General features: G+C 45.2%; 2 protein-coding genes across 3 annotated transcripts in view; one reads left to right on the top strand and one right to left on the bottom strand.

The window, feature by feature from the left end:
* The window catches only part of LOC120299625 (pre-mRNA 3'-end-processing factor FIP1-like), a 47,092-nt gene extending 40,310 nt beyond the window's left edge, over nt 1–6,782 (top strand). Inside the window, exons 13-15 of the mRNA XM_039324608.1 lie at nt 1,369–1,537; nt 3,179–3,337; nt 5,462–6,782. Of these exons, the coding sequence (XP_039180542.1) occupies nt 1,369–1,537; nt 3,179–3,337; nt 5,462–5,591 (458 nt within the window). The 3' untranslated portion in view covers nt 5,592–6,782. The remainder of the gene's footprint in view (nt 1–1,368; nt 1,538–3,178; nt 3,338–5,461) is intronic.
* A 3,396-nt stretch (nt 6,783–10,178) lies between these two features.
* The window catches only part of LOC120299615 (ligand of Numb protein X 2-like), a 74,321-nt gene continuing 62,737 nt past the window's right edge, over nt 10,179–21,762 (bottom strand). For both annotated transcript variants that reach the window (XM_039324594.1, XM_039324593.1), the window contains exons 6-10: nt 19,820–19,996; nt 15,328–15,502; nt 14,359–14,587; nt 12,551–12,709; nt 10,179–10,900 (exon numbers count right to left, since the gene is read on the bottom strand). In XM_039324594.1, the coding sequence (XP_039180528.1) occupies nt 10,765–10,900; nt 12,551–12,709; nt 14,359–14,587; nt 15,328–15,502; nt 19,820–19,996 (876 nt within the window). In that variant the 3' untranslated portion in view covers nt 10,179–10,764. The remainder of the gene's footprint in view (nt 10,901–12,550; nt 12,710–14,358; nt 14,588–15,327; nt 15,503–19,819; nt 19,997–21,762) is intronic.

Here is a 21,762-nt window from a genome sequence, read left to right as displayed (position 1 = left end):
GAGTTTCCATCCGTTGCTTCTTGTCCTGCCTTCAGGCGCTTTGGAGAATAGCTGGACTCCCTCTTCTTTGGGGCAGCCCCTGAGATATTGGAACACTGCTATCATGTCCCCCCCTCATCCTTCTCTTCATTAAACTAGACATACCCAATTCCAGCAACCGTTCCTTGTATGTTTAGCCTCCAGTCCCCTGATCCTCTTAGTTGCTCTTCTCTGCACTCTTTCTAGAGTCTCAACATCTTTTTTACATCGCGGTGACCAAAACTGGATGCAGTATTCCAAGTGTGGCCTTACCAAGGCATTGTAAAGTGGTATTAACACTTTGCACTTTCTTTCTCAAGAAAAGAGAATCTATGTTGGTTTGTTTTTTTCCCCAACTGGGATTATCCTTGGAGACTGCCTGATACTATAGCTGTGCAGGCTGTTGCTGCTGATCTATCACCTTCTTGTCCTGCCCTCAGGTGCTTTGGAAAATAGGTTGACCCCCTCTTCTTTGTGGTGGCCCCTCAAATATTGGAACACTGCTATCATGTCGCCCCTAGTTCTTCTCTTTGTTAGACTTTAGTTTGTTGTTCACTTACAGACAGAATCTTGCCAGACTAAAGCAACTATCTGCATAAACATGAATATACTCCATGGATCGAGAGGCCATCTGGATCCTCTTCCTGCCTATCAGACATTCCAAGCTCCGCTGCCCCTTCGCCCCCTGGAGGGGGGGCAGCCCTTCTCTCCTGGGACTCCAGACTACATTCCACCACAACAGAACAGGAATTGGGAGGTTATTCGGTGTTCAAGCTGATTTCTGATCTAGAGTAAGACCATTAGGTAAGGTCAACATCTTAATTTTCTGGAGGAGCACAACAATCTGTGACATGCCTATTACAGTGCAAGATTAAAAAAAATGGAAGGAGGGTACATTCAACATATTTATCAGGAATCAGATCACCGCTGCTCATAATTCATATTCAGTAGCTCACCATTGATCATATTCATCTTCCTGTCCCGTATCTTGTGGGAAGGCGCTTTCTAAAAAGAGGAGCAGGATTAGCCCTTCTCTGTATCAGGGGTCTCCAAACTTGGCAACTTTAAGACTGGTGGACTTTAACTCCCAGAATCCCCCAGCAAGCCAATCCTGCTTTTTAAAGTTGCCACGTTTGGAGATCCGAGCTCTGCATGAACAGAACCTCTTCCTGATAAGAGTTTGAGCTGAATATATTTGCCATGTTTTAACGCACTGATAAAAATTCTCTTTCCTTACAAACCTGATACTATTTCTACTTTCCTAGCTCCATCAGGCTAGCGATGAAGTATTTCATGTCCTCTAGGAGTGTCCGAACCAGCTGATGCAAAGCTCTCCTGTTTCCTCTCTAGATTCAGGTTTTATCACCTACCCGCCCATTTCGACGTCGCACACTCCCTGGGTGACCACAGTTGACAAGGCCTCCAGTGCTTCAGACAGCAGCCACTGGGAATACTCGGGCTCAAGGAGAGAGAGAGACAGAGAGCGGGACCGGACACCCACCACGAGCGAATATAACAAGTGAGTGTGGGTTCTTCCACAATATTAGTCATTGTACAGCTACATAATTCCAAGTTTGCAACAGATGCTGGAGTCGCAACTTAACTCATTACAACAACATGCAACTAGTCCTCGATGTGCAATCACAAGTGAGCCCAACATTTATGTTGTTAAGCAAGACAGTTGCCACAGTTATTAAGTGAATCAATGCAGTTGTTAAGTGAATCTGGCTTCCCCGTTAACTTTGCTTTTCAAAGGGTTGTGAAAGGTGATCACGTGACCCCGGGACACTGCAACGGTCATAAATATGAATCAGTTGCTGCAATGTAACTTTGAATGGCCACTAAATGAATGGTTGTAAGTCAAGGACTATCCATATTCATTCTTTTCTTTCTGTCCTTTCTTTCTGGTCCACAGTCCGCGCACCCAAGATCTTGGCTTGCATTTCAAACAAGAATGTAGCCCTTTCATGTTGTAAGACAAAGTGTGAACTAATGTAGAAAGAGCTGGGAAGTTAGATTTCATCGCTGCTAAGAGATAAGCTTAGTATAATTGCAGGTACAGACTTCAGTTTTTCTTGGCAGCAGAGTCAAGTTATTTTGACACTGTAATGTTATAAATCCACTAAATATCACAAATGCAAATTCTAAGAATAAAGAACAGTGACAAGAAATGAGTAACCAGGTTGAGACAACCTGAGGCCATAATGATAGGCTTTCAGTTTTTCAGCTTTTAAAAGAATTTATTTGGGTTTAAAAGTAGAGATGGAGAGGAAGCTTTTGGGAGACAAGCTACTCACATCCCTTCCTTGGACCTCCCAAATAGTTTGCTGGGATTAGCCTTTTAAAAATGGGGATGCCTATTGTTGGATTCTCAAATTCGGAGTGTGAAATTCCTGTCTTCCCCCAGCTAGATCCTGCACTGTATAGGCATGTCACAGATTTTTGTGCTCCTGCAGAAAATCAAGATGTTGGCCCCACACGTGGCCTTACTCCAGATCAGAAATCAGCTTGAACACCAAATAACCTCCCAATTCCTGTTCTGATGTGGTGGGATGTAGTCTGGAGTTCCAGGAGGGAAGGGCTGCCCCCCCTCCAGGGGCAAAGGGGCAGCGGAGCTTGGAATGTCTGATAGGCAGGAAGAGGATCCAGATGGCCTCTTGATCCGTGGAGTATATTCATGTTTATGCAGATAGTTGCTTTAGTCTGGCAAGATTCTGTCTGTAGGTGAACAACAAAGTAAAGTCTAACAAAGAGAAGAACTAGGGGTGATATGATAGCAGTCTTCCAATATTTGAGGGGCTGCCACAAAGAAGAGGGAGTCAACCTATTCTCCAAAGCACCAGAGAGCAGGATAAGAAGCAAGGGATGGAAACTAATCAAGGAGAGAAGCAACCTAGAATTAAGGAGAAATTTCCTGACAGTTAGGACAATTAATCAGTGGAACAACCTGCCTCCAGAAGCGGTGAATGCTCCATCACTGGAAGTTTTTAAGAAGAGACTGGACAGCCATTTGTCTGAAATGATATAGGGTTTCCTGCCTGAGCAGGAGGTTGGACTAGATGACCTCCAAAGTCCCTTCCAACTCTGTTATTCTGTTACTCAGAAGTGGTCCACGTGTTCTTCTTGGTTTTTATGCCTATACGTCATTTTTCTCTCCTAGTGACGATGAGAGATACCGTTATTATAGCCGGGAACGCAGTTACGATTTTGAGCGCGACTATCGCCGGAGTAGAGATCGCAGCCGGGAGCGTGAAGATCGTCACCGGGAAAGGAGGCACAGAGACAAAGAAGAGAGCAGCAAACATAAATCGTCACGGCGGTAGGTCATTGCCTGTTCCTCAGCTGGCTCCTCTTTTCGATTTAGGCCAAATCCCTCCATTTAGTGACCATAGTAGCACTGAACTGTATTCCAAACTTAGTTTGAGTTAATGAAAACAAACCTCTACCTAAACTGCACTAGTTAAAAGCTTCTGGTCAGATAAAGGTTGCTCTCATATTGCGGCTATCTTTCAGTCAGATTTGGAGTAAATTCTTCAAAAGTCTGGAGTCTCCATCAAAGGGTATCCCTTGGTCAGCATTGCCATAAGGTGTAGCTGCAGAGGGAGGACAGGAAGAAGAGCCATCGCCAAGACAACAGTTAGATAAGAGCAGGGGTCTTCAAACTTGGCCCTTTTATGACTTGTGGACTTCAACTCCCAGAATTCCTCAGCCAGGCACAAGCGCCTTCCCACAAGATGTGCCTGGCTGAGGAATTTTGGGAGTTGAAGTCCACAAGTCATAAAAGGGCCAAGTTTGAAGACCCCTGGATAAGAGTCTTGAGGCCTGGTCAAGGAAACTACTTGAGAGAATGCCTCCATCAGGCCCTGTCTGGTTCCTACATGAATATGAAGGGGAGGAGGAGGAGGGAGTTACTAAAACTTTACAATGAAGGTAGTCCTGAACTACAGGTAGTCTTTGATTGTGATCAGTCACTTAAGAGACCAGTTGGACTTACCTCAGAGTTACTTATGACCCGGATTCAAAATTCCTCTGTGCTCACTTGTTGCCCTTGGGACACTAGGTCACATTTACATATTTACACACGGTAGTGTTTTACGACTGTCACACACTTCCGATTTTTGGCAAAACTGTATCCATAGCAAGCCATCGATCTGCATACTAACCACCAATTAAGATTTGCTTAATGACCGAGTGATTTGCTTCAAATTTATGCAAAAAAAAGGTAAAATCACATGAACAACTCATTTTATGACCACCATAACTTGCAAACCACGATAGGTAGGCTCCATTACGGTCATCACTCAAGGACTGTCTATCTTATCATTTTAGTTTCTTTGGCTAGTCTGTCTTGTAGGGCTGACCATAGCAGCGGTTGCAAACATCTCTCTGCTACAGCAGGTAATGAATTGGTGACCCTCACAGTGAAAAGGTAGAACATAGAATCATAGGCCTGGAAGGGACCTCAGAGGTCTACTAGTCCAACCCCCTGCTTGAGTCAGGAAATCTTATACCATCCCAGTCAAGTGATTATCCAGGCTATTTTTGAAAAACCTCCAGTGATGGAACATCCACCACCCCAGGAGGCAAGATATTCCATTGGGAACCTGCTGGTTGCCGTTACTTCAGCCTCATTTGGGATGACCACACTCACGTATTCTCTTTAACTTTATTTGAATCCTGGGAGCAGGCAAGAAAGGCGAGTTAGGCTTATCCAGTTGATGGCGCAAAATGTTTTTAAGTAATGGCATCTATTTAACACGTCTATTTACTTCTGTTCTTTTCATAGACTGCAATACTTTTCTTGCCTATCCCACTGAGCTACTGAATTCGAATATACTGTGGAATCTCTTTAAAGAAGTGTTTCTCTTCTGCGTTAGGGCTTAAGAAAGCTCAGCTTCAACAGCCTTCACGAAGGAAGGCAGATATACGTGTCCCAGCGTAATGTTGCGGAATCCAATCTGGGTCGGTCCCCAGGACCGGAGGTTTAGTCGCGTGAGCTTTTGGACTTGTGCTGGAGCCCATCCTGGGGGAACCTCTCTTATCTCACACCAGAATTTGGTAAGAACATTCCGGAGAGAGAGAGAGAATTTCCCCGAGGATGGGCTCTAGCCCAAGTCCAAACGCTCAGAAGACTAAACCTCCGGTTCCAGTGACTGACCCAGATTGAAACCTGTCACGTATCTGTCGTTAGAGCAGTGGTTCTCAACCTTTCTAATGCCGTGACCCCATAATACAGTTCCCCATGTTGTGGTGACCCCCAAGTGGGTGTGGCCACCAATAAGAGGGAGTAGGACAGCTAGGGAAAAGGGAAAAAAATGGCGGAGAGCCTGGTTTGGCGACCCCCGTGAAATGGTCGTTCGACCCCAAATGGGGTCCCGACCCACAGGTTGAGAACCACTGCGTTAGAGCTTCATGCTGTTTTTCTTTCCCACTCCCCCACCAGCAAGCAGCATGAGAGCGAAGAAGGGGAGAGCCACCGTCGACACAAGCACAAAAAGAACAAGCACAGCAAAGAGAAGGAGGCGAGCGAAGATGGACTTGCAGAAGGAAACGAACAGGAAGCCAAGGAGTAGCAAATTTGGACCCTGCAACCAAGCGTCATCCAAACAACGCTTCCATTTTGGGTGACCGTCTCCTTCCTGGGAGAAGGTCTGCGACGACAGAGGCGCCCAAACGTGCACACAGGCTGGGTTGCCAACACGGAAAGCCAAACTGCAGGACTTTGAGGAGAGGACCCAATCCAGCCCCTCTGGCCTCGAGTGGTTCTATATGCAGGCCAACCCCGTGGTGTCAGATCCTATGGCTTCTGATGGGAGTCCGCTTCAGCAGGAATGAATGCATTTAGCAGACTAGGGCAATATTTGGTAATTATTACGGTTTCCTTTTTTTTAAAGAAGCAGGACAGCAACCACGTGGAACTGTTTTGGTACGAGAAGAAACAAGTGTTAGGGATCCTTGCCAGGCAATCTGGCTCCTATAAGCTAGTCCCATTTCTCCTTTGCCCCTTAATTGTAGCTTTGAACTTTGGACTTCATTCAAGGGAAGCTTGACGGGAAATCACAAGTCAGCCAGTGGAACACTTCTGCCCCGTGAAACGTTCAGTTTTTCTGAAGAGGCCATTTCTACCTAGGCTTCTGGAGCCTTCCAGATCGGAGAGTTTTATTATGACCAAGCTGAGTGGGTTTCGTGGTGAATTTCAATAGGGCCACCCTTTCAAAGTTGGCCTTAAGTAATTTGACCCAAGCTACTTGCTGTGGCTTTCAAGAGCATCCTTTTTTTTTTTTTTTTTTTTACCCAGACGAAGTTTAAAAACGTACGTCTCTGAGTCACTTTTCACAACTCTTAAAACACTAAATGTAGGCATAGGATTCGTGGTTTCCGTTGGAAAAGAATACGTGAGAGACTCTTAAGGACATCGCTCTTTTGCGCACATCCATCCTTGCATTATCTTCCACCCATGGGAAAAGTTTAAAAACACTTCCCTAAAAAAAAATCATTTCAAATTTATACTTATTTTGTATTGTAGTTATGCGAGTTTGAGTGTTTATATGAAACTAACAACCTTGGACATGTGAGCCAGTATACCCATTGTATTTTGATTTGTATGCTATGATGGTGCAGTGAATGGGTCAGTAACAGAAAATATGTAGGAAAGAATTTTTTCTTTTTTTCTTTTTGAAAATGTGATTGGTTTCTGTGTGGTCATGGCATCTAGGACTCAGTGAAAGCAGCACTTAATACTAAATTTTACACTGCAAACTTAATTCATAGAAACTTGCTTGCTGTTTTGTTTGTTACCTGGAAGTTGTGCGTTCTTAAGTGTCTCAGATGATACAGATTTAACGGTGTCTTCAGAAGGACAAAAAAAAGTTCACATTTCACTTTCTAGAGAAGTGTTTCTCAACCTTGGCAACTTGAAAATCAGTCAGAATCAGAATAGAGCTGGAGGGAACCTTGGAGGTCTTCTAGTCCAACCTCTGCTCAAGCAGGAGACCCTATACATTTTGAGACAAAGCCTCCAGTGATGGGCCACCCACAACTTCTGGAGGCAAGCTGTTCCACTGGTTAATTGTTCTCACTGTTAGAAAGTTTCTCCTTAATTCCGGGTTGCTTCTCTCCTTGATTAGTTTCCATCCATCGTTTCTTATCCAGCCTTCTGGTGCTTTGGAGAACAGGTTGACCCCCTCCTCTTTGTGGCAGGCCCTCAAATACTGGAATACTGTTATCACGTGGGGGCCAATTCTGGAAGTTGGTCCTCACATCATCCAGTTGCCGAGGTTGAGAAACACTGCTGCAGAGTACTGTCTATGTGTGGACTTCAACTCCCAGAACCCTTTGCAATGGCCATGCTGGCTGGGGAATTCTGGGAGTTGACATCTGCATATATTTTAAGTTGCTGAGATTGAGAAACACCGTTCTAGGCAGGCTGTATAATCATGGAAATAATACTGCAGAATAGCCAAAACAGATTATAGGCTCTCGATACAAAGTTTGTTGTTTTTTTAAAGAGCGTTTTGTTAAAAAAGGAGAAAGCCTTCAGCAACTTGGTTGTCTCAAGGACTTTGCCACCTTCAAAGAGGACTATTTATAAAGTGTAATGGTTCTTAAGTGTTTTACCTTTATGGCTGATAAAAGCTACCACAATGTTTTAATAGGAATGTTGTTAAGGACCCAATCTATCTTTGTCCATTCGAATGTTTTGCAAGATTAAAAACTCCTCATCTCATCATTTGGAAAGAGAAGGGCTGGCCTAACTCTGCCTTCTCCTTCCAAACTGAATAGCAACTTAAACTACCTTGTTAAACAAGCACTGAGGAATGCTTTACATTCATGGAGTATTTCAGATGCTTAGAGCTAGGAAGGGATATGATCTTCCAGATACCACAACTAAGGTAAGAATATACCTCAAGCTTGCAGGAAGTCAGAATTGCCCGCATAATAGAAAGATAGCTTGCCGCTTATCACAAGGAAAAATGAAAGAAGTCTGTGGAAGTTGATCTGGTCCAAACAGAAAACCTAAACGTCTTCAGTAACTTCAGAATAATTTATAAATGTATCAGAGCAGTGATAAACATCTCTATACATTTCAACAATTTCTTTGGTGCAAAATAATACAGTAGCTACTAGATTTCCTGCTGATTGTTGAAGGCACATTGAAATCAGACAATACAATGAAATGAAAATGCACATCCCCTTCATTTGGAGGAAAAAAAAAAGGTTTGACATCCTTTTTACAGCCATTGCAAGAGTCACACATTACAGTGGTTACACAGGACTCAAACTCGAAGAAGTCAATCTTCTTCTTACCAGTCAATTAGGCAAACCAATATCCTTTGAAAGCACATCTGAATGCAGATGCTGACTTTCAGAAATATACTTCGACAAATACATTTTTAAGTGAATCAACCTCCTTAAATGGAGCATTAGTACCTACTTGCCAGATTCAAATGAGGCAACAGAGTCCAAGCGTGAGTCAGATTTAAACATAAACCATAAGCTCTTTTTTATTTGCTATTTCACGAAGCCTGTGTGAAAATTATTAAGCCCTGTATTTCCGTTAGCCTGACTTGCTCTTCAGTTGAAATAACGATCCAACTGAAAGACAAACCTGAACTTCCAGGAAGTGGAGGTCCCACGTTCCTGAGGGAAGCAGAATCCCCTTGCAAGTTGTTTCCTGAGATGTGTGTACCTCCCACCACCCAACTTGTGAGCAAATGAGAGAAGCACATTGTACAGCAAGCGCCTCCAACCTTGGCAACTTTATGACTTGTGGATTTCAACTCCCAGAATTCCTCATCTAGCCATGCTAGCTGGGGAATTCTGGAAGTTGAAGTCCATAAGTCTTCAAGTTGCCACGGTTGGAGACCCCCGTAGTAGACGGTTGCTGTGTTTCAGCAACTTTCTGTGCAAATCAAGGTCTGAGAAATCCCTTTTAAGTGGAGGTAGCAGGCCCTATTTAATTTCCTAATTACGACAAAACTAATAAATTCTCTTAACTTATTCCACAACCACCAAATATTTGCAAATGGGCTGGTGGAATCACTTTGTAAATCATGAAACGTCGTAGATCACGGACAACAGAAAGCAGGTCCTCAAACCGGTGAAATAAATGTAGTGTATCCTATGCTTAGAAAATAATTATGACGACTATTTAAGGAAAAAGAGACTACTTTTACAAAAAGATAACTTCTATGTTCAAGTGTCAGCACGTGCGAGAACACATAGCAAACGCCTTCCTTAGGCACAGCTATTGCTACCTTATATATAGGGCAGACTGCTTACTCCTTTTTTTTTTTAATTTGGTGTGGAACTGCTCACAGGACAAAGTCTCTGCCATGGACAAGATTGTTAGGTAATCCTGTTAAGATTGTTAAGCATACTTGTTAAGCAATCACAAGGATGCTCAATTAATTAAGGGATATGACCGATCTAAAAAATAAACAAACACTGCAGGGATCAGATCAAAGGAAAAACAACACAGGGAGTTGGCTTCTGATTGCTTTTTTTTCCGAGCGGGCAAGGTTGATATGCCGAACACCTGTTCATCTCCTTCTTTTCCGCAGAGTAAACCGCAAAGAGAAAAGACCACTGAAGGTCTGCAACTTTATCCCTGCAGAGGGAGAATGCACTTGAAAGGACAGCGTGGGTAGATGGCTTGATTTCCTCCTAAGTGTTGCTTTTGGCTGCTGTGATCAGAAGTTAACTCAACCAGGATTGGGGTCCTAATGAGCTTGCTGGGATGGGAATGAGCCGGAAGAGAATTCTTCCTCAAGACACTGGGGGGAAATTGGGTAGCTGGCCCCGTTTGAAAAGCCCCCCTCCTGTCTGCAGAATCACGGTGGGCCTCTGTTTAAAGCAGTGTTTCTCAACCTTGACCATTTTAAGGCATGTGGACTTCAACTCCCAGAATTCCACAGCCAGCAATGCTGGCTGTGGAATTCTGGGAGTTGAAGTCCACATGCCTTAAAATGGTCAAGGTTGAGAAACACTGGTTTAAAGTATATCAAATGGCCAAAGTCTGCCTTTTAGTGGCGTTGCTCCAGAATGAACAGCTCTTCTGGTGGGCGTTCATATCCCCTCTAACATGGGAAATAAAGTGACAGGAGAGAGAAACCCTGGAAAGGGGCTCAGTTGAGTAGGGACATCCTTCTGTTGGGCTTCCAGATCTCCTTGAAAGCAAGAACAAGGCTGTGACACGTTACATAACTCGGAGATTGGCTCAAGGCAGAACAACCAGATTGAGCAAGAGGCATAAACAGACCTCAACAGTGGTTGAGCGTTCCCATGCCTCCTACTTTGCAAGGCACAGTGAGACAGATCTAAATGATTCACCCATTGCAATTATTACTATCTTGAAGGTTGCGACTTCAGTTCACTAAGAGCCAAGATTACGGCCATCAATCACTTGAGTTTCAGCTTGCCATCCTTCAGTTCAGCAGGTTTTAAGAGAATTTGGGAGAAGCAGGCGGTGGCTCAGTTTCCCCGTTCAACAAAAAAAATAACCCTAACCACGATGCACCTCCAACAGCTGATCAGAGGACAGCTTTTCACTTACTGAGTGGATGGATCTAAAATCCCACTCGGCAACAACAACAAGCTACATTTGTCTTTATCAAAGAAAAATCTGCACCTTGGAGGAAGCCTATCTGAGACCAGCTCAGCCGTTCATCGGTTGGATTGGTTCGCTCCAGTGAAAAGCTCCCCCCAAAAGCATTTCCAATTAAGCATCCTATTGCAATTGGCCCCTTAGACAAGGCTGCCAGGCCAGGAGACCACCGTTAGAGTCACTTTATTCCGCTGTTCCTTCAGCATTGGAATTAACTCACTGTTGCTCATTCCAACCGCACACACTCCGTTGACAGCCACAATTTCGTCCCCGCACCTAGTGAGGGAAAAGGAAACAGCACTGTTACAACAACATTCTCAAGGTGTCCTTCACTGTGAGTCCAACAGCAACTAAAACTCCCCTACATTACAGGGGTCCTCAACCTTGGCAACTTTTAAGACTGGTGGACTTCAACTCCCAGAATTCCTCAGCCAGCAAAGAGTTGAAGTCCACAAGTCTTAAAGTTGCCAAGGTTGAGGACCCCTGCCCTACAACACCTTTAACCACACACAAGTCATTTTTCTTGTACATTTTTGCTTCTTCCGACAGTTTTTACTTTTTTGCACTTCGTTTTTTATTTCTTTCTTTCTCTAGCCATTTGTTTTTGTTAGCGTCTAGTCTTCCTGTTTTATAAAAAAAAAATTAATAAAGTAGTTAAATACCACGTGATCAAACAAACACCCAGCCCCAAAGATTTTCAAGCCAACTCGCACACTTAACTCCCCATTGCAAATGAGTTTACAGCAGTTCCTGTAAAATATGTTTCAACTGCTTTGAAACTCATTGAATTTGATTCTCAAGACATTTTGATAGAAAAATTTTGTTCCGGTACCCATCATTTGCTTGGTACTCAACACATAAGCTAGACCTTGCCGGTGTCGACTGCCTTGTGACTCACTACATTATTCCTTATGTAATTTGCTTGGTACTCATCGCTTTGGGTATTCATTGCACCTCCCAAAACCAATTAACAATGAGTACTCAGGTACCACCGTACTACGGATATGTAACACAGCTTATAAAGATGACATTTGCTGACTCCCCCAATCAATTGCAGCCTTGCTTCTTACATGCTGCACAGTTTTTCAGGTGAAAAAGGGGGGGGGGGAACTATGCTTCCTTCCCAAACACTGAGTCGTGGTTATGCAGTGGTTAGAATACAGAATTGCAGGCTAATTCTGCCATCTGCCAGCAGTTCCGATTCTCACCAGCTCAAGGTTGACTCAGCCTTCCATCCTTCCAAGGTCAGTAAAATGAGGTCCCAAATTGCTGGGGGTAATATGCTGACTCTGTAAAGCAGGGGTCCCCAACCCCCGTCTGTGGACCGGTACCAGGCCGTGGCATGCCAGCAACCGGGCCACACAAACAAGCCCCATCCGCGGGATGCAGGCAGCACACAAAACCACGCCCCTGCCACTCCGTGGAAAAACCTCTCGCCATGTAAACGGTCCCTGGTGCTCAAAAGGTTGGGAATCTCTCCTGTAAACCGTTTACAGAGGGCTGTAAAGCACCGTGAAGGGGTATATAAGTCTTAAGTACTATAGCTAGTGCTATTTGCTGTGAGGTCATGAAAGGCTAGCTAAATTCATAAAGGCAGATGCATTTTCTGCATGCTCTGGAGAAATCTTAAAGCAATGTTGACTTTTTCCTCCCTCCCCCCCCCCCCCAAGTCAGTCTTGACTTCTGGCATCTGCCTAGACTAGCCCTGCAGTTTTCTAGACAACATTTTTCAGTTTGGTCTTGCCCTCCCTTTCTAGGGCTGTGAGAGAGAGGGTGGTCCAGGGTTACCCAGCTGGCTGGTTGCCCTGTGCCTAAGGCTGGGCTAGAACTCACGATCTCTCTGCTTCCGCTCTGGGGCCTCTAACCCCTACGCCAGACTGCCTCTCAAGCAGAAAACCCAAACTGTAGGAGCAAGAATGCACGCACTTCAGCCGGCTGTCCCAGAAGGCGGGAGTGGCAGGCACAATGGTTTTGATGAAGAAAGGCTGGTTTCCTTTGCTTTCTTCGAATCCGCCCACTATGCTGAATCCCCAGCTCTCCGAGTTGCTTTTGCGCAAGACGATATCTTGACAGCAGTGGAGGTGGCTGAAAGAAAGAAACAAACAAACAAACGCTGCTTGCTTTTCTGGGTAGAACAGCCCCTTGGAGTTATCGCTTACCTTTTGTAGGAAGATGAAAGCAGCATCACAGCAGGAATGGGTAACTATGGCAACTGTCAGCCGTTCCAACTGGATCAGTTAGAAAAGAAAGACTTTACAACCTGTGGATTTGAACTTCCTGCAATGCGGAGGTGGGGATGTGCACCGGGTGGTAGAGCTCTGAAACAGACAGTCCTGCAGGTATCTCAGGTAACATTCACTGCAGTGTCCGGGAAATGGACATGCCAACGTGAGGATGTCAAAGTGGGCTTCTGTAATTTGTATTCCAGTTTCCCTGAGTTTATCAGCTGCAGTCAGGAACACACAAGCATCCATCCCACCATAAAAAGGTCCAGCAGGGTCAGCTTCAGTTATTCTAGTCCATCATGCTTTACTTGCTTCACTCAATCATGCCAAGGTCCACCTCTTTCCTCCAAAGCAGGATCTGCCATGTTGCCTTCAGAAGTTGTGGGTGCTCCATCACTCATCAAGAAGAGACTGGACATTCACTTGTCCAGAATGGTACAGGGTCTCCCATTCAAGCAGGGGGTTGGACTAGAACAGGGCTTTTCAACCAGTGGTACAGGTACCATCTGTGGTACATTGGCACCTGGCAGGTGGTTCGCGACCATCCTAGAAAAGTGGTAGCAGGGGAGGGGAATGAGCTGAACCGGTGGCAGTACCACACAGGCCTGAGCGAGAGACGGCTGGAGCTGCAGGGCTGTCAGGGCTCAGTGGAAGTGCCAAGATCAGTACCGCTTTCCAGCTGATCGGAGCTTCTTTGGGGCTGTCAGAGCTAAGTGGAAGCGCCAGGATCTGGAGCTCAGTGCTGATCCTGGTGCTTCCGCTGAGCCCTGAAAAAGCACCGATCAGCTGGAAAGCAGCACTGATCCTGGCACTTCTGCTGAGCCCAGAAGAAGCGCCGATCAGCTGCAATGTTGCAGCATCTCCAAGGTCTTGTGATTTACATTCAGATGCTCGTCAACTGATTCATATTTATGACGGTCACAGTGTCCCAGGGTCATGTGAAGTGACCAAAACCTGCTGCAACCACCCAACAGACGGGGGGAATAAAAACCAAACATCCCCCCACCCCACCCCCCACCAGAAATGCTCACAACAATGAAAACCTCGGTCAGGAGGAAGAGCACCGCTGGGCGGATGGGCAGGTGTCTTGCTCGGCTGTGTCTTGGGGGGGCACTTTTTTCAGTGCCATTGTAACTTCAAACAGTCACTAAGCAAACTGTTGTAAGTCGAGGACTACCTGTACTTCATCACTTTTTTCCTTTTTTTTTTGTGGTCATCAAGTTTTTGACCCCTTGCTAGGCGACTGGTGGTACTCGGATGCTGCCATATCCTAAAAGTGGTACAGTGGGTAAAAAGGTTGAAAAGCCCTGCTCTAGAAGACTCCAGGACCCCTTCCATCTCTATTATTCTGCACTCTGTATTTTAATTCCAGTGGCATTCGAAAAACACTTTCAAGCACGATTTTTGAAAGGCTAAGTCAAGAAAAACGCCCTCTAAAAACATTACACAGTTTTGTTGATCAGGCTAAAATAAGCAAGAACTATTTATCGCTGCCAGCCCCAAACTTACCTTGGCAATCCGAGCCAGGTGATCCAGAGAGGAGACCAGGTTGCCCAGCGGTGCCCGTTTTCCCTCCGGTCCAGGCTCTCGGCCCCTTCCGATGCCTTTTCTGGCATTACAACCTCCAGCGCTTTCAGCGCCACCGTCTGCAAGGCCGCATTTGATTTCAGAGCAGAGACAGCCTCGTTATAATTGAGATGAGTCAAATCGGCATTGTTGATACTCAAAAGTATATCCCCTGTTACAGAAATCCAAAGGAGACAGATTAGAGCAGACATGTCAAACACAAGGCCTGGGGGCCGGATGCGGCCCGCGAAGTAGTTTCATGTGGCCCGCGAAGCCATCCTGGGAACAGTGAGGAACGGCCCCCTCTGCCTTGGCCCTGGCCGGCCGGGAGCCAATGTACAATTTTGTGGTGGCCATCTATGCTGAAACGCATTCAGTCTTAGCTCCACAAGGCCGTCTGGAAACAGCGAGGAACCAGCCCCTGCCGCGTCGGCCCCGCCCCCTGGGTGCATGCTGGGGAGGGGTCACCCTTTGTGAGGAATGAAGAAATGCACCGTCGCCTGGAAGTGGCCTGCAAATGGCTCTCGCCTACTTCACATATCCGGCTTGATGGGCTCTGCCCCAGTCCCACCCCCTTCTGCCAGAGACCCTCAGATCTGTCCCACTCCTGCCCAGGCCCCCACGGGCATCCTTGACGCGAACGATGTAGAGCTGGCCACGCCCACCCAGTAGGCCACACCCACTCCCTCCACGCCCACCCAGGCCGCACCCACCCTGTCCCCCGAGGGCAACCGCAATGCTGATGCGGCCCTCAATGAAATTGAGTTTGACACCCCTGGATTAGAACCAAGATTTTGATAAAAAATGGTACCTTCCTAGTTTGGTTCACTCTCTACAAATTGATGAAAGCAACATTCCCGCTGTCAGCGATAGCGTAATCAAGCAGTGTTTCAAAAAAGGAGGTAATCCTACCTTTCTTAATTCTCCTATCCCTGAAGAGACATCCGACTGGCTGGACGCTGGTCACATAAATGGGCAGTTTGGCTTTAGTATCTCTTCCTCCTCCTATGGTTATTCCCAGAGACTCTTTGGGGTCCTTTTTTATGGTAACCACCTTTTCCTGGCTGAAGTATCCTTGAGGGAGTATCTAAAAGTTCAGAGGAGAACAGGGAATTAAGAAAATAACCTATATAGCAGTGATGGCGAACCTTTTAGAGACCGAGTGCCCAAACTGCAACCCAAAACCCACTTATTTATCACCAGTGCCGGGTGGGCGTGGCCCACTGGGTGGGCGTGGTTGTGGTGCTCATGGCAGATTGGTTGGGTGTGGACAAGGTGGGCTTGGTCACCTCAATGTTGCTCGTGGGGAGGGACGCCAGTGGGAGCCGGGCAGGGTTGGGGGAGATCCAGGGGGTCTCTGGGAGGTGGGGCGGTGGGCAGGAGGCTCGTCCTGCGGGGTGAGGCAAGGCGAGGCGAGGCAGGGCGGGGGTGCCATTGTCGCAGGGCAAGGTGGGGCAGGGGCCGGGGCAGTTGCTGCCTGACACCATCGTCCCCCGCACACAGAGGCCAGCGAGCGCATGGGTGCTGGGATGCATCCGGCCACGTGGGACCTCGGTGAGTTAGTGGGCGGCTCGTTGAAGAGGGACGGTTGCCATCTCCAGGACATGGCGCGCGTGCCCACAGAGAGGGCTCTGAGTGCCGCCTCTGGCACGCGTGCCCTAGGTTCGCCACCACTGCTATATATCAAATGTATGATAATTAATGTTAATTAAGTTGATGAGATGTAAATCCCAAGCCAGCAGAATCCCCATTACATCAGAATGCAACAGCTTTTTTTTCATATTTTCATTTCCAAGGGAGATTTTGCAAAGGATGGAGGATACCACGGGAATAGCCAAAGGAGCTACACAGTGATTAAAAACATTAGAAGAGATTTCTCACGAGAATCCCAGAGGTGCTTTTTCAAAAGGCAACTGGACTTTATTTTTCCTTGAAGACGTTTCCCTTCTCATCCAAGAAGCTTCTTCAGTTCTGACTGAATGGTGAAGCATGGATGGGTTTATATTCCTTGCAGTCATCCGGTCATTGGCGCTCTCTCTGAGAGTCCTTGAGGCCACATGGAGGTTTATCTGCCCTCAAGGTCACCTGAATAGTGCAAGGAATGTAAGTCCTTCCATTCTCCGCCATTCAGCCAGAACTGAAGAAGCTTCTTGGATAAGAAGTGAAACATCTTTGGGACAACCATGACCTGGATGACTGAGAATCTCCATAGACATTTCTCCTGAGGAATTCTAAAAAGTTTGGTTTGGAGAAAGGAAAAAAAAAAAGAGTTATGTTTAAATGAAACCCAGAGGTTATTTTGTCTGGGACAACTTCCAGAGTTGAAAACCTTATTTTTTACGTATGAATTCCTAGGTAATAGGCTAAGAGAAAGCTAGAACGATGTATTCAAAACACGTTCTGTCACTCTTACAATTGTTGCCTATTCTTAACGACATGCTTAACTTTCATGAAAGGGCTAAAAAGCCATCTTCTTTCCTGAAGTTAAAGGTGAACAGGAAGCAAGTCAGACATCCTGGCTAGAAAATACGTCAGCCCACCTTTTGCAGAAAACAAGCTGGCTTGCAAAATCTTCCTGAATATAATTAAGGGAAGCTGTTGAAAATGATTTCAAAAAGAACATTTATGCTTTTGTGTGGATCACCAGATGCCTGAACTATTTCTGTAACATACAGAACGTTTGTAGTTGTGCGCTTTTTGTTCACATTTCAATAACAATAGATAAATAACTACTTCCAATGAGGAATTAAGATGAACTCCCAATAATGGTAATATGGGAGATACCCCTACAGCAGTGGTTCTCAACCTTTTTAATGTCGTGACCCCCAACCAGTCGTAGGTTGAGGACTACTCAACCGGTCGTAAGTCGAGGACTACTCAACTGGTGCAGCACTGTTTGCAGAATGGGACTTTTGGCGGGCTCAGCAGGGCAGAGACAGCCTGGACAATTCCTATTGGCTTTTGAGAGCCAATAGAATTAGACTCTATTCAAGAGAGTCTATTCTATTGGCTTTCAAAAGCCAATAGAATAAAAGGGAGTAGCACAGCTAAGGAAAAGGGGGAAAAAAATGGCAGACTGTGTTGTTTGGTGACCCCCGTGAAATGGTCGTTCGACCCCAAATGGGGTCCCAACCCACAGGTTGAGAACCACTGCCCTACAGGGATCATCTGTATGGAAATAATAGGATATGGAAAGTTCATTAATCATACAACTTTTTTCCCAGGAGGCAGAAAGCCTGTCAGTTGCAATGGATTTTGGACCTTTTAAATCCAGAGAGTAATGTGCAGATCCCTGCCAATCATGGAAAAGTAGCAACCTCATAGCAACAGCACTTAGACTTATGTACCGCTTCACAATGCTTTACAGCCCCTCTCTAAGCGGTTTACAGAGTCAGCATATTTGCCCCCAACAATCTGGGTCCTCATTTTACCGACCTCGGAAGGATGGAAGGTTGAGTCAACCTTGAGCCGGTCAGGATCGAACTGCTGGCAGCTGGCAGAATTCTAACCTCTGTGCCACCACGGCTCCTTTAATTATGCTTTAATTAACCATGATAAGGAGTCTGGGGACAATGGAGGGAACTAAGTATGTCTAGTCTAATGAAAAGAAGGAGTAGGGGAGACATGATAGCAGTCATCCAATGCTTGAGGGACTGTCACAGAGAAGAGGAAATTGACTTATTCTCCAATGTCAGGATGAGAATCAATAGGTAGATCATTAAAGAGAGTTCCAACTTGGAATTAAGAAGGAATGAGAACAATTTGTCAATGGAACGCAAGTTGCCTCCAGAAGTTGTGGGTGCTCCACCACTGGAAGCTTTCAACAAGACATTAGACAACCATTAGTCCGGGATGCTATAAGGTCTCCAAGGTCCCTTCCAGCCTTCTGTTCCATGACCAGGTTTTTTACCTGATCCCCTCCAGTGAAATAAATGCTGATGACGGTAGAACAGGCTTTCTCACAAACAGCTCTTCCACTGCTGAATTTCTCTCTCCAGACCAACACAGATTTAGTTTCACACCCACCCCTCTTCTATTCTGCCTTGCCTTACTTTTCACTTTCTCTGCTGCTTTAATGACTGGCCATTTTGTACCATTTTCATGACATTCTTGCGTTTTTACCCAAAAGATTCCACATGAGCTCTTATTAAGTGGCAAGGGGAGAAATGTTGTGAAGTCAGTTTAAAAATGAAATTAGAGCATCAAATCACTGCAACTGGCTCCCTGTCGTGTGCTCTTCTCTTACTTACTGTCATCTGTTTCCTATTCTGTCCAACTTCTAAGTTCCCAGTTATTTATTTATTAAATTTATTTGCTGCCCATCTCGCTACTGAAAGAGTCTCCGGGTGGCTTACAACACAACAGACATAAACACAATAAACATAAGGACAATGAAAACCCTAAAACTAATTTAAAAATTACAAGAATTACAATGCAGGCTGAACGCCAAGGGCTCAAGAGCAGAGGTGGCGCCTTCTAAGTCGCTGCAGCGACCGCCTCCAGCCTAGAGCGCCTCCATTAGGCCCCCAAGCCAACCGGCAGAGCCATTACACAAAATGGCACACCCTCTTTCCAGGCTGGGAGGGGCCCATGATCAAAGGCTGCACTCCAAAACCAGAGAGCACAGCCAAGGCGAAAAATTAAATTTCATCTCATTTCACTTGTTTACATAAACATAGTTAATATAATTACACTCACACCGTGTATTTAACAATCCCACCCAGGTCATATTATAAAAGTTACAATCTGAGAGCCATGTTTGAGGGCTCTAGGGGGCGGGGCTTAAGGCTTTGGAAGGATGGGTGGGGGCTAAATTCTACATTAAAGCAAAAGGTAGCTTCTGCAATCTGGAGCAATCTAGACCTCTGGTAAAAGAGATCATCTTAACACTGCCAATTAAAAACATTCCCGTGGTAAGATCCTTAACCAATTATAGGTAGTCCTCAACCTATGACCATAGCTGAGCCCCAAATTTCTGTTGTTAAGCGAGACCGTTGTTAAGTGTGTGCTGCTCCATTTTATGACCTTGCTTGCCACAGTTCTTAAATTAGTAACACAGTTGTTAAGTGAATCTGGCTTCCCCCTTGACTTTGATTGTGAGAAGGTCGCAAAAGGGGGTCACGTGATCCCCGGGGGACACTGTGACCGTCATAAATATGAGCCAGTTGCCAAGTGGCTGAATTTGGATCACATGACCTTGGGGATGCTGCAATGGTCGTAAGTGTGAAAAACAGTCCTAAGTCACTTTTTCCAGGGCCGCTGTAACTTCAAAAGGTTACTAAACAAATGGTTGTTAAGTCGAAGGCTGCCTGTAGGTCCTACTGTTTCTGTGCCATTTCCGTAACACTGTTTGCTCAAGTGGAGAAGAGTTCAAGTCAACCAGAACTGACGGGAGGACCGATACCTTCTGATAGTTGGACCTTCGCCGGAAGTGACTCTGCTCCGGCTTCCTGCGACTGCGCACGGGGCTTCCCCCGTTGCTGCCGCTGCTGGCGTTGGAAGTGCTGCTGTCCTCAGCGGCTTCCGAGAGTTGCACGCCAGACGGACGGAGAACCACGAAGCTCACCTGGGCTTCACTGCCCTGTCAGGGGACATCACAGAAAAGGAGAAGCTTAGAAGAGGAATAACCGAAAACGCTTGAGCACTTTGATGAGTTCCTTGCTATCAGAGGCTTTTAAGGACCCTCCAGGAAAGCTAGAGGATGCTTCCATTAAGGGTTTGTTTTCCATGTATATTTGTGGGCATCCAATCAATCACTCACTCAATCAATCAATCTATCACTCCATCTATCTATCCATCTATTTATCCATCTATCTATCCACTATCTATCTATCTATCTATCTATCTATCTATCTATCTATCTATCTATCTATCTATCCATCCATCCATCTATCCACTATCTATCTATCTATCTATCCATCCATTCACTATTTATCTATCTTTCTATCCATCCATCCATCCATCCATCCATCCATCCATATAGGATGCTCACATTTAATGTATATTGAATTTTCTGTTTCTAAGGCTGTCATAAAGCCAGTTTTAAAAAATAAAATATACATTGAAAACAAATATGTTATATATAACACACAATTGTGTGTGTGTGTGTGTGTGTGTGTGTGTAGAGAGAGAGAGAGAGAGAGACAGAGAGAGAGATGTATGTAGGTATAAACACAGGGAACTAAAATAAGTGAAATAACAGTAGTAATTGACTGAACAATTAGCCATTTCCACAATCAATACGCAACTGTGCAATGTCATTATTTATTATATCCCAACCTTATTATTTGTATAAATAACTCAAGATGACAAACACACCTAATACTCCTCCTATTTTCCCCGCAGCCCTGTGAGGTGGGTTGGGCTAAGAGAGAGGGACTGGCCCAAAGTCAAGCAATCGGCTTTTGTGTTCAAGGCAGGACTAGAACTCAGAGACTCCCAGTGCCTGCCCCAAAGTCCCCCAGCCGCCATTCATGCCTAAAGCAGGATTAGAACTCATGATCCCTTGGTGATTAAGCTGCCATTCATGCCTAAGTCTCCTGATTTCTATCCTGGTGCCTTCACCGTTAAACCAAACTGGCTTTACATAACTATTCAGCATGACACGGGCATGTTACAAAACAGCAGCAGTTTCTGTTTTAGCTACGTAGTCTTGAATCCAAAATTTAGGGACAGAACAGGAAATCAACATGGAAAAGGCTGGGAAGGCGTTCCCAATTCCCCCTGCCCCACTCCTCCAAAAAAATCCCTATCTTGTAACAGGAAGGGTCAAGATTATTATACATATCTAGAAAAAAACAGTCAGAATGGACAACTGCAGCTTACAATGCATAACCTTGAAATGTTAATGCAAGCTAGTGTTAGTTTATTCTGTTATAAAGTCTTGGATTTACTCTTAACCCAGTTTAAGCGAATATTTAAACTGTGGCCTAAAGTAATTGCTCATTTACTAATTCACTGATTCTAAAATCTGTTGATACATCACACCAGAGCACAGTGTTGTTATTTACTTGATGGGATCCCATAATTATGATTTGTAAACCACAGTATAAAGCTTAAGGTTTGCACATCCCACCAATTATGGTTTACACAATACAAATGTGAGTCAGCATAGCAAGCTGTCAACAGAGTTTCTCTTGGCATTGTTAGAAAGAAAGACAGAGGATTAGTTACCCATTATTTTAATCACCAAATGGAATTCCTTAGGAACAATGCAGCTTTTCTTCCCTGTGCTATTTATACCTGCTATTTATCATCAGCATCCAAACTACAGACACATACTGGGGGGGGGGGTCTTTGATGGACTCTGAGCTTTTTTTTGGAGATGCTTCATTACCAAACAAGGTA

The sequence above is a fragment of the Crotalus tigris genome, unplaced genomic scaffold, assembly GCF_016545835.1.
Source record: "Crotalus tigris isolate CLP2741 ecotype Arizona unplaced genomic scaffold, ASM1654583v1 scf7180000024303.721469, whole genome shotgun sequence".
Lineage (NCBI taxonomy): Eukaryota > Metazoa > Chordata > Lepidosauria > Squamata > Viperidae > Crotalus > Crotalus tigris.
Note: the sequence above shows the minus strand (reverse complement) of the source record. Positions and strands in the feature narration are given on the sequence as shown.